The sequence below is a fragment of the Balaenoptera physalus genome (genome assembly GCF_965194825.1).
Source record: "Balaenoptera physalus genome assembly, chromosome: 4".
NCBI classification, from domain to species: Eukaryota; Metazoa; Chordata; class Mammalia; order Artiodactyla; family Balaenopteridae; genus Balaenoptera; species Balaenoptera physalus.
In genome coordinates this window covers 24,366,704-24,379,424 of record NC_138891.1, presented here as the reverse complement: position 1 = coordinate 24,379,424, position 12,721 = coordinate 24,366,704, and the positions used below count along the sequence as shown (strand labels likewise).

The 12,721-nt window shown below is 44.2% G+C and overlaps 1 protein-coding gene and 1 long non-coding RNA gene across 2 annotated transcripts in view; one reads left to right on the top strand and one right to left on the bottom strand.

Moving 5' to 3' along the window:
• LOC309659560 (uncharacterized protein) overlaps nucleotides 1–11,920 on the bottom strand; it is a 45,441-nt gene extending 33,521 nt beyond the window's left edge. The window contains 4 exon segments of the mRNA XM_082459443.1: nucleotides 2,119–2,149; nucleotides 2,152–2,266; nucleotides 5,981–6,133; nucleotides 8,276–11,920. Coding sequence (XP_082315569.1) covers nucleotides 2,119–2,149; nucleotides 2,152–2,266; nucleotides 5,981–6,133; nucleotides 8,276–8,455 — 479 coding nt within the window. The 5' untranslated portion in view covers nucleotides 8,456–11,920.
• Nucleotides 1–12,721, top strand: part of LOC309660553 — a 56,005-nt gene that overhangs the window by 36,620 nt on the left and 6,664 nt on the right. The gene's annotated exons all lie outside the window — the stretch shown is intronic.

The following is a 12,721-nucleotide window of genomic DNA, read 5'->3' as shown; positions in this document are numbered from 1 at the left end:
ATGATTCGGTGGGGGGGCAGCCTGTGTATGGAGGAGGGGGAACCAGAGTCTGCCTCCTGGGCAAAGCTAGCGGAGGACTGTTTGCAGCACCCATTCAGGGAGCAGACAGAGAGCAAGCTGTGAATCCTGAAGACAGGAGAGGTGGCCCAGCTGGCAGGGACCAAGGAGTCGGGGAAGACCCAGTGGTACTAGGGTTCAGTGGTACTAGGGCTCTGTAAGGAGAAGTCTTTTAAGCCATGTCCAGGGCAGGTTCAAGAAAGTTCAGCCTCTTGGCTCTCCTTGGCCCTGAGGTGCTCCTTGCCTTGTATTGCACAGTCACTAGAGTTTGCAAAGTGAACACCCATCAACTCATTCATGCCGGCAACAGCCTCTAGGGGTAGGTAGGTATTAGGTCGATAAATTGAGGACCAATGAGGTAATGGGACGTCTTCAGGGAATTTGGAATGTCAAGGCTTGAACTTTAAAATGAAGTGAGTAGTATTAACAGAAATAACTTTGAAAATGTATTAATTCATTCAGTGAGTAAATATTGAGGGCCAGCTACCATGGCGGCTGTGGGGATGCAGCTGTGTATAAGAAGGAGGGGTACCCTGCCTGCTGGACTTCACAGCCTATCAGGGAAGACAGTGAGGAAGGAGCTCCAATCCCCAGAGGCTGGTAACCTGCAAGCTGACCAGTGTTGAGGTCTCGGTGCTGACCCCAGCTACTCAACCCTGACAAATCTAGGCGTCTTAGCAGCAGCAGGATTTCCACTGACGATTAAAGTAAGCTGTTTCCTGAAGATGGAAATTCCTTCTTTCTTCCCTCCAGTGCAGATCTTTGGTTCCAGCACAGGAACTGGAGTCTAGAGGGGTCTCTTAGCAGTGGGGCTGTGTCTGCCTGGACCAGTTGGGGAGCTGGGGAGACCCCGTGGCCAATCCTGCATCACTGCATGGTATCCCAAGGACCCTGACCTTCTGCTGCCCTGTGTTAGGAGACCCTGACTACGGCTCCTCCCAGCAATTCAGAAAGCTGGAGAACCTCCACAGAATACTGGTCTCCCCAGCTCTTGCTGATGGACTTGTCCACTGTCACCACCAGGGCCCTAATAAGATCCTAGTCCTTTAATGGGGCCTTTGTGTCATTGTGATACCACTTCTCAGGCATGACTCATCTCTTTCACTTCACAGCCCACTGGCCTTTTGAGTACAAGACATCACCTGATTCCATGGGAAGAATCACGGAATAATAGACTTGGGAAGTGGAAGAGATCATCTCATTATAGATCAGAGAAGTCACGTGACCTACCCCAGATCACACTAGCAGTTTGAAATTATTTATGGATGGTAAATTATAGACCCCAGCAATCTAGCAGCATGGATCAGAGGTGGGCTCTGATTCAGACACCTGAATTCACATCTAGGCTCCACCCCTAAGAGCTGAATGGCCTTGAACAAATCAGTTAATCCCCCTGAGTCTTTCCTCACCTATACTCAAGGGTTAGAAATGGTACATATCTATCATTATGTATCATACATCTCTATGTAATGGTCAACATCTATTTATTGTTGGGAGAAAAAATGAGAAAATCCATGCACTGTGCTTGGCACACAGTAAGCACTCAATAACCATTAGCTGTTATTGTTATTATTGTTATTATCACTACCCTTCCTCCCACCTCCTCTCCTGGCGAATACTGACCCATCACCTAGGGAATCGTGGTTTCCCTTATCCAAACTACCACTAAAATGTATATGGACATATTTTGTGATATTCAGACTTTCTTCCTTGCATTATACATAATCAAGAGCACGTCTCCTCCCTCTACTATACCGAGGACTCCCTTGGACAGTGGCATTGCCTTAAATATATTTACATGTTCCTTAGCAACAAGCACCATGCCTTGTACAAACTGGCCTTCAACAAATATTTGTTGAAGGAATAAATGAATGACTAGAGACTCTTTTTGAGAACCCTAACATTTACTCAGGGACATGAACTCTAAGGAGGCTTCACAGTGTCCCCTTTCAGCGATGACTTGATGAAGCACAAGGAACCCGGACATTTCCCTCCCCTGCCTTTGCCTCCCCGCCGCTGACAGCAGGAAGGGCCTTGAAGGAACTCCACATTCCACCTTACTTGCAGTAATCGAGGACAAGAAAATGCAACTGCTGAACTGCAGAGCCCTCCCAAGTCTCCCCAAAGACCACGGATCCATCTTGCAATCAATGAGTTTGAGGGTGGTAAACGGGCAGGGGTTGCACCCCTTCGATTCCAGAAGCAAAGCCTGAGAACGCAAGGTGAAAAGTGTTGACACGATGAAGATAAATATGCTCTGTGTTTTTATAAGTTACTTCAAAGTCACTCATGTTAATTACCTCAACATTTTGGCTTCTAAGTTAGCTTTCTAATTACCCAAGGAGAAAGTGGCATGAACACAAAATAATTTCCCTTTCAAATGAAGACTCACTGAAGAATTGTATGGGAAACATCAAGCTTTATGATGAGAGAAGATATATTGTAGCACAGTATAAGCACAAGCCTAAGGCGAGGTCATTTCTTGCAACAACAAAGGATCCCAATGACAGTTAAATCCCTACCTAACTGACAGGAGAGAGTATCAGATCACCAAGGCCACCTTTTAGCAATTAGAATCACCACAACCTGAGGATTCCCTCAGTTCAGAATAAGCCTGAAAGTGACTTTGGTGGGGTTTGGAGGTTTTAGGGTTTTGTGAGGTAATGACATGTTGGTCAGAGATAGGATTCCAAATTATACCTCGGTTGAGAATAAACAAGCCCTTGCAACTTTAACTACGGAGCTGGTGCCTGAGGCCTCTTTAATGAGAGAGAGAGTCTAGTCTGAGTGCCGGATCGGATTTCTGAAGCTGTGTTTCTGACAGAGGAGGCCATGTGACACATCACTGCTGATGCTAACATTGGTCTGTGTAAAACAAACTCTGGACCAAGTCCTGAAGATCTCAACCAGTGGTTTGCAGTGTCCCCCCGCCGGGGCACCAGCACTGCTCCCTGGGGCACCCGCACTGCTGTGGGCAAGACCACGGCCATCTCGGGTAGAATTCCTCAGCAGCCTCCAAATTACCGAGAAGGCTACATTTTAAGGAACCGCTAAGGATCACTGTGAACATGCAAGGACAGCTTTCTGCTTCCAGCTTGAATGGACTGGGTACCCTGACTAACCATCTGAATAAAAACAACCAAAAATTCTGGTTATATATTTAAACTATCTTTTTAAAATTTTATTTTTAAGTTGTGGTCAAATACATACAAAATTTACCATCTTAATCATTTCTAAGGGTAAAGTTCAGTGGCATTAAGTATATTCACATTATTGTGCAAGCTTCACCACCATCCACCTCCAGAACTTTTTTCATCTTGCAAGACTGAAACTCTGTACCCATTAAACAAAAGCTCCCATTCTCCCCTCCCTGCAGCCCCTGGTAACCGCCATTCTACTTCCTGTCTCTATGAATTTGGCTACTCTAGGTACCTCCTATAAGTGAAATGATACAATACCCTTTTGTTTCTGACTTATTTCACTTAGCATGAGTTCTTCAAGGTTCATCCACGTTGTAGCATGTGTCAGAATTTCCTTTCTGTTTAAGGCTGAATAATATTCTAGTATATACCATACTTTGTTTACCCATTGGTCTGTCAATAGATATTTGGGTTGCTTCCATCTTTAGCTTTTGTGCATAATGCTGCTATGAACATGAATGTACAAATATCTCTTTGAGACCCTTCCTTGAATTCTTTTGGGTATGTACCCAGATGGTACATAGTGATGATACAGTAGTTCTCTTTTTAATTTTCTGAGGAACCGCCATACTATTTTCCATAGTGGCTGCACCATTTTACATTTCCACCAATAGTGCACAAGGGTTCCAATTCCTCTAAAAGTCTTTATCAACACATTATTTTCTGCTTTTTTTGATAGTAACCATCCTAGTTGACATGAGATGGTATCTCATTGTGGTTTTGATTTGCATTTCTCTAATGATTAATGATGTTGAACATCTTTTCATGTGCTTACTGGTCATTTGTATATCTTCTTTGGAGAATGTCTATTCAAGTCCTTTGACCATTTTAAATCAGGTTGCTTATTTTCTTTGTTGTTGAGTTATATGAGTTAAAGAACTCATATATTCTGGATATTAGCCCTTATCAGAGATATGATTTGCAATTATTTTCTCCCTTTTCACTCGGTTGATTGTGTCTTTTGAAGCAGAGAAGTTTTTCATTTTGATGTAGTCCAATGCATCTAGTTTTTCTTTTGTTGCCTACGCTTTTAGTGTCATATCCAAGAAATCATTGCCAAATCCAATATCATGAAGCTTTTCCGCATGCGTTCTTCTAAGAGTTTTAAAAATATCTTTTTAAAATGTGTTGATTGACTGGCAGGTTACTGAGGAATACACAAAGGTCAATGAATGAGAGAAAGTAGGACCCTAGAGGGCACTGAGGCCAGGCTTCCTTTTGAGAGCATCATTAAAGCAGCAGATTTGAGCTTGGATTTTAATGGATCATACAGTCCAGGGGATAGGAGATTAGGCCCAAGGTGAGGAGTCCAACAGGAAATCCTACATAGAGGTGTGGCCCAAAACATAAAGTGGATTATAGTGCTATATCCTTAGAGTAAGGATGAACTAGAAATAAACCCAACCCTCCCTTCCCCAAAGGATCCCAGCGAAAATGGCCCATCTCAAACTGATACTGAGTACATGGAAAAAAACACATCCCCTGAGAACTCACAAAGTAGCCTTAGCACAGGTTTGCACCCTGAATTAACATCACTTGGATGGCTCAAAGAAACCTCAGATCAAGAATTTAATTTCATGTAGCTCTGAGTTTGTGGCAGAAACAACTACAAATCCTCTCTGGAGAAAGCTATCTGTAAATCAGAGCTCAAGGAGTTGCTACAACTATTTTTTTTTTCACGAAATATGAATTTACAGTCAAAAAGAAATGACAAAAACATACAAAGAAATGTCACCATAAGTAAGAGCCAGAAGAAGCAAGAGTCAGCAATATCAGACTCTAAAATAATTCAGATTATTGAAACTATTAGACAGATTATAAAATAAAAGTTGAACACATTCAGAGAAATAAAATAAGGGATTTTCAAAAAGGCAAGAGACTAGAAAAATTAGTGCTTTTTGTGTCCTGTTTGAGAAGTTTTTCTCAACCCCAGAGTCATGATGGTATTGTCCTATATTACCTTCTAGAAATTTTATTGTTTTGCCTTAAATTTATAATCCATCTGGAATTGATTCTGGGGTATGATGTGAAGTAGGAATCAAGCTGCTTTATATCCCATATTGTGTATTTTAGCTTCTTGTTGCCCTCAGCAAAAGGATTGATCTGAATTATCTGATTTGCTCTTTCCAGAAGTAAAGTCCTATACATGACTTCTCAGTCACAATAATGGAAGTTCAATTTAAAAAATAATAGAATTTAATCTATAAGTGTATATCCAGCAAAGCTGTCATTCAGGAATGAAGATTATGTGTGATATGATAGCAGTCAAAAGTAATGAGCATGGAGAAATCTTGACAACATAATATAAGTAAAAGAGTAAGCCACAAAATCATACACAAAGTACAATTCCATGTATGTAAGTAAAAACATACATGCATATGTCAAAAAAGTATAAAAACATGCACGGAGTTGACACACATCAACTCTAGGCTAGTGGTACCTCTGGGAAGTAGATGAGGGAAAGGAAGTAAGATGACACTTTAGCTATTGTATTTGTAAATATCTGCAATTTTCATTCCCTAAAAAGTATATTACATGACAGTGAGTACATAGATGTCAGTTCTATTATTTTTTGCACTTTTATATGTTTGAAATATTTCATTAAAAATACTTGTTTTTTTCCCAAAACAACCAAATAAACTATAGCTGGAACACATGATGTAATATGCTTATATTCAATTTTAAGGTTAACTGGAGAGCTATTTTCAAAACGCATGACTCACGAGTCTGGCGATCTCTGGGTTGCTCAACTGAAAGCCCCAGATGCAGATCTCTCTCCCCAGCATGTAACACTCATCCTGAACTGTCATGAGCAAAGGTTCCAAGGAAATTGGTAGGATGCTTGGCGGGGAGTCATCAGGTCTTACGAGTATAAACTGGAATGTAAGAAAAAACTACAGGTGGGCACCATAAAGAGATGTCATAAAATACGTGGAGAAAGAATACTGTCATTAGACAACATCATAAGAACATTTAAAATAGTTATTAACTGTGGATCAAGTGTGCATTGGGGTGATAATTCAACACAAACTTAGGGTGTTCCTGCCATATGCAAAGCTCCATGAAAAGTCCCACAGGGCAGAGATTTTTCCAGCATGTTACTGTCCCTCTTTGGGTTGGGAAATCAATTTAGTGGGTTGTAACCACCTTTTTTTTTTTTCTTTCTTTAATGAAATAGAAAAGAAGGGAGATGATCTGAGTGTATACTATGCTGTAAGGAATAATTGTCTCATGAGACCTTTATTTTAGTGATATTCAAAATCAAAATGGAGACCCAACCAAAGCAACCCACCCAACATAAAGAGCTCTTATGGTCATACTGATTCACTCCAGTACTTATATACTGGGTCATGATGTTAATTATATTTCTGATGGTGATTGTAATTTAAAATGTTTGGAAAACATTGCTGACAAGGTTATAAATTTGAACGAGATTTATGACGAACCCTTATGATTAAGTAGTGCAGCCTAATTATAAAAACTACATAGGAAAAAAATGAATTAGTAATTATTTTACCACAAAAAGGATGACTCTGGGAAGCTCCTCCATTGGGATGAGCTGGGAGATGTGTGTGTGCAGGGGGAGCCCAGAGAAGCAACTGCAAAAGAAGGAATTAGAAAGACCCAGGAGGGCAGGGGGGGGACAGGAGAGTAGAAGAGGTGGAGAGGGAGAGACCGAAGGGACCAAAGAGAGAGGGAGGAGGGCAGCTGCCCTGGGAAGTGGGAGTTCAGGCGAAAGAGAGAGATGGTAGAGAGGGACTCCAGGAGGGTCTCTTTGTGTGGGGTGCAATGTAATCACCCTTCCACCCCCAAACACATTCAGAAAAAATATGGGTGTAATGGATTTGTGTCAAAGTCACCTTAAAGCAATGATTTATTTTATTTATTTATTTTTGGCTGCGTTGCGTCTTCGTTGCTGAGGGCGGGCTTTCTCTAGTTGCGGTGAGCGGGGGCTACTCTTCATCGCGGTGCACGGGCTTCTCATTGCGGTGGCTTCTCTTGTTGCGGAGCACGGGCTCTAGGCGAGCGGGCTTCAGTAGCTGTGGCACGTGGGCTTCAGTAGTTGTGGCTCGGGGGCTCTAGAGCGCAGGCTCAGTAGCTGTGGCGCACGGGCTTAGTTGCTCCGCGGCATGTGGGATCTTCCCGGACCAGGGCTCGAACCCATGTCCCCTGCATTGGCAGGCGGATTCTTAACCACTGTGCCACCAGGGAAAGTCCAAAGCAATGATTTTTAAAAGCACCTGTCTCTATCTAATTATTTTGTTTAATTTGTTGTCTTGTTTAACACAGCATTTTAGGAAATCAGTAGGTATGTTATTATTAAAACACAGACTGTCTTTCTGGGCTGGTGATAGAAAAGTTGTAAAGCTGGACAGTCTGTCTTTGGGTGCCAGTCTCCCCCTTCTGGTCTGTCAGGTGCTTCGTCCCAAGAGTTGACCATTTAGCTTCACTGCTGGCCTCTCTTCTTTTCCCCTCACACCCAATCCCTAGATTTAATCTCAGCAAAGATAAGACATCAGATTTTTTTCTGAAATCCAAATGATGTGTTTGCTGATCTCATTGAAAGTGAGAATGGAGGTGTGAGTGTGTGCAAGTCTGGCCTGATGGTATGGACACGCCAGCTGTCAAAGCAAGGAGACATTCTTTTGGAGGGGTCAAGAGTGCTGGGGAGGGAGGTACTGCAATGATGACAGAAGTGGTGTTTTTGAGCTGGGTTCTCCAGACGTAGAATGGGAGGAGGGGTGGGTTGTCCGTTCCAGAGGTGAAATGGTGTGAGAAAAGGCAGACCTGCTGGAAGGACGGGGATGGGCAGATTGGGAGAGAGGAGGGGGATGGTAGGAGAAGTGCTGGGCAGACCTTGGGGCCAGAGTCAGGCTTTGGACAGCACGCAGCAGGAACGCAGAGGGGGTGACACCACCAGTTCCGGGCTTGAGGGGATTAAGGACCCATGTTCCTTGGGAGGAAACCCTCGTCAATTCATTTCGGGGAAGAATAAGGAAAGGAGAGGACACACTCACCTTCCTGAGAATCCGTTCATGGTTGATGCTGGTTTTCAAGTCCCTTTTGATGGCTGGACACACGGACGTCTGAGCCTGTGCACAGTGCTTCTCGTATGTTTTTAGGAACTTTTGAAGAGTTGGAACAATGGGTAGGGGCGCTCCTTTAGTTTTTCGTTTTCCTTCCTTTTCTCTTGGCATTGTTTCATAGTGTTAGATTCCACTTGGATTCTGAAAACAGTAACTTGCCCTGAAACCCAACACACAGACGTCTTTTTAAGGAGCAGATCACACTTTCCCCACTAAAAATTAGCAAATATTGCTGCATACCCTTCTCTGAAAATCATAAAGTGCTTCACTAATCTTTTTTTCTTTTTTAAAGAGTCTTTTGAGGGCAGATTTTTTTTTTTTTTTTTTTTTGCAGATATACATGTGTACATTAGAAAGTTTCCTACTTTTATTTATTTATTTATTTATTTAATTTGGTTGTGTTTGGTCTTAGTTGCAGGAGGTGGGCTCCTTAGTTGCGGCTCACCAGCTCCTTAGTTGCAGTGCTTGGGCTCCTTAGTTGTGGCATGTGAACTCTTAGTTGCGGCATGCATGTGGGATCTAGTTCCCTGACTAGGGATCGAACCTGGGCCCCCTGCATTGGAAGCACAGAGTCTTAACCACTGTGCCACCAGGGAAGTCCCAGTGCTTCACTAATCTTAAAATGGGAGTGGGGAATCAAAAGGGAGCAGAAAATGTCAATTTTGCAAGGTCTATACTCATGGGACCAGGTTCTTTCTTTTAGATTGTTTAAAATGTGGGCAGTACTCATGGAACTCAAGTATTAAGGAACACAATTAACATTAATAGTGGATACTAAATATTTCCAAGAACACATTGATTTAAAAGTGTCATAATCCTCTTCATAGACATAATTCTTGCCAGGCAGTAATTACAGTGGTTAAGAATGTGGGCTTTGGAGGGGAGCAGACCTGGATTTTAGTTTTGTCTCCACCACTTGATTCACTGCGAGGCCTCAGATAAGCTATAAACACTCTTCTTCAAGCCTCCATTTCCCCATCTGTAAAATGGGTTATGGTTGTCATAAGGGTTAAATGAGATAAGTTTATAAGGCACTGCACAATGCCTGGCACATAGTGGAAGCACTTTTTTATTATTATTGATGTTATTATTATTCTGCTAGCCGCAAGAATCAGTACTGATTTTGTCAGTGGGATTGCTGGATCATATGGTAACCCTATTTTTAGTTTTTTAAGGAACCTCCATACTGTTCTCCATAGTGGCTGCACCAATTTATATCCCCACCAACAGTGTAGGAGGGTTCCCTTTTCTCCACACCCTCTCCAGCATTTATTATTTGTAGCATAAATTTTTGTCTTATATATTTTGAAGCTATGTTACTAGGTACCTACAAATTTAGAACTGATAAATTTTCCTAGGGGATATACCCTTTTGACATTATTTAATATTCCTCTTTGTCTCTAGAAATGCTTCATGTCTCAGAGTCACAGATCTCAAACTGTGTACTGAGGTGCACGGAGGCACCGCAAACTTACAGGGCACTTTGGGATATTTTAAATTTCCAAGAGAAAGCTAGCAACATCTGTTAGATGCCATGTGAGCTACTGGGGGTAGTTCATATTTTCAAATTAGGTCACACTTGCATTAGTATCCTATTGCTGCATAACAAATTAGCCCATCACAAGTGAAAAACGTTCTGGAAAGGGAGAGTGAACCCAGCAGAATGTAGAGACACAGGTACTGGGGTAAGGGAAAATCACATTATTAATAGCTCTGGTTGGGAGTTTATAGGTTGTCTAATCCATCTAAGCCATCACTAGGATGACCAACTGTCCCAGGACTTTGAGTGCTAAAACCAGGAAAATGCTGGACAAACCAAGATGGTTATTCACCCTACCAGTCCCCCGACCCATGGCTACCACCCAGCTGTAGCCCCAGAATTCTGCTCACAGCTATGCTCTAGCAGCTGCTTCAGAACAACCAGACTTGGCAGCTACCCAAACCTATCTGCCATCTTGGGCCTGGTCTAACTTCTTGTTTTACATGGAACAAAAATGAGACCTGGAAAGGGAAAGAAGGGGTTTGCTCTGGCTGGAAACAGAACTGAGCCTACTGACTCCCAAGACCATTTCTGGAAAGCATCTTGGGCGATGCTTATCATCAGGCAATTGGCAAACACTGCATGGCATCATGAGAGACTGTGTGGGTGAGAAGTGGGCGTCCCAGGCTTTGGGTCAAGCAGAACTGGTTTGAATCCTGTGTCTGTCAGTTATTAGTGGGGTGATTGTGGGTAATCAACTTCACTTTCCCGAACCTCATTTTCTTCATCTGTAAAAATGGTGGGAATATTACCTGTCTGACATTTGTGAGGATTAAACGAGATAACAAATGTAAAGTTCTTTTCATCAGTAACATGGAAATGATGGTGACAGAGAATTGTTATGAGGAATAATAAGTTAGTACATGACAAATGCTAAGAACAGATCCTGGCACATAGTAAATGCTCAGGAGGGAACCTGAGGCTCCTCCTGTAGTGAGGTTAAGTGATTTGTCTAAGGGCAGACACTGGTAAGTGCTGGGGTTGGGATTCAAATTCAGACAGTCTGGCTCCACAGCCCAAATCGGTAACCACTCTAAGGTACCACCTATTAGATACCTTTATGGATTGAATATTTGCGCCCCACCAAAATTCATTAGGTTGAAGCTCTAATCTCCAGTGTGACGGTATGGGGCCCTTGGGAGGTAATTAGGGTTAAATGAGGTCATAAGGATGAGGCCCTAATGATAGGATTAGTGCCCTTATATGAAGAGATACCAGAGGGATTACCCACCCCCCACCTCCCACCCCTAAGCTGTTGAATTGGCCACCACCTACAAACCAAGAGAAAAGGATTCAAAATAAAACCTACCTTACTGGTATCTTGAGCTTGGATTTCCCAGCCTCCAGAACTGAGAAAAACAGATTTCTGTTGTCTTTGGTATTTTATTATGACAGCCCAAGCTGACTAAGACAGGTGCTATGCAATATTATTGTTCACAATATCAAGTATTTCTCATCAACTTTTTCTGGGTATTTACAGAAGCACAAAGTATACACACATACATTCTATTAAGACCCTCTTAAAGCTTGAGTTTTTCACTTAATATTTTATCATGAGCATTTATTTCTGTCATTTCCATAAATGTGTAAATGTGTGGCCCAGGTTAGCAGCTACCTAGGTACTCAAGGCCAGCACTGATTGGCTGATAAGTTAATGAATATTTTTTGGGGGCCTAAGGAGTAGATACCCCACCCTATGATAGGTTTTCTCATCTTGTCTGGCTGTGACCTCCTGGAAGTGGGACAGTGGGGATGGGGGCTGAGGGGGTGAGAGTTCGGGCCGAGGGCCCTGCCCCCTGTCCCGAGGAAGAGGGGGAGAAAGATCCCCGTTCTGAGTCCCCTGCCAGCCCAGCTCCAACAGCGGCTGGCTCTCAGGGAACAAGGAGAGGGAGGGCAAGGAGGGGCTGCTTTCCGGTGCCTTCTTCAAGACCCCAGATGCACGCAACAATTTCAACAGATTCCGGAAAGAATCCTCACTACCCACCGAGGCCGGAAATTCCCACCCTGGGGATGTCCGGGTGGGGAGGGGCGGTGTCGCTGGGCGGGGGAGGCGCCCCAACCTCCACAACCTCCACGGAGCCCAGGTCCCAGCTGGTCTGGAGCATCTAACTAGGGGCCTCCCAGTTCGGGGTGCCGGAGCAACCTCGCGCTCATCCTGCACGCTCCCGGCCACTGGCCTGCGGCCCGCACTCACTCGGGCGCCTGTGTCCCTTGTCGGGTGGCTTTCCGTGTGCGGTGTGCGCCATGGAGACTGCTGCCAGGGGCGGTCGCAGCGAGGGGCGGAGGCGGGAGGGCGTCCGAGACCCGCGAGGGGCCGGAGCTGGAGGGAGAAGAGTCGGAGGCAGGAGGAGGAGGGCGTGGAAGCAGGAAATGTCGTTCCAGGGTTCGTCCGAGCTCGGCCCCGGACCTGGAGAACTCCAGGTGCCCTTGCTGCGGGTCAAGGTCGTCGCAGCCAATGGAGCTGCGAGGGACGGGATCTAGGAGGGGAAAGAAGCTGGGGACCCGTGTGTCCCTGGTCATCAGTGGGGCACTGGGGACGAGGAGCAGAGGTCTCCAAGAGATAGACGCCTCCGCCTGTTACCCGCCCGCGCCATGTCAGCTGTGGACCTCACCGGAGCCCCTAACATGGTTTCCCAAAGAAACCGAGTTATAAGTGGTGGTTACAGCCCACAGCAACAAGCAGAAACCAGTGTGAGGGGACTCTCCTGCCCACTAGAGAGGTTTCCTTTTGTGACTTTTTGTCTCCCCAATCGCAGGACGGAGGGGGCGACAGGATAAAGGAAGCAGCTCAGGGGCTGGGCCTGGGGGATTTTCTGGGGAATACGGAGGAGAGAGAT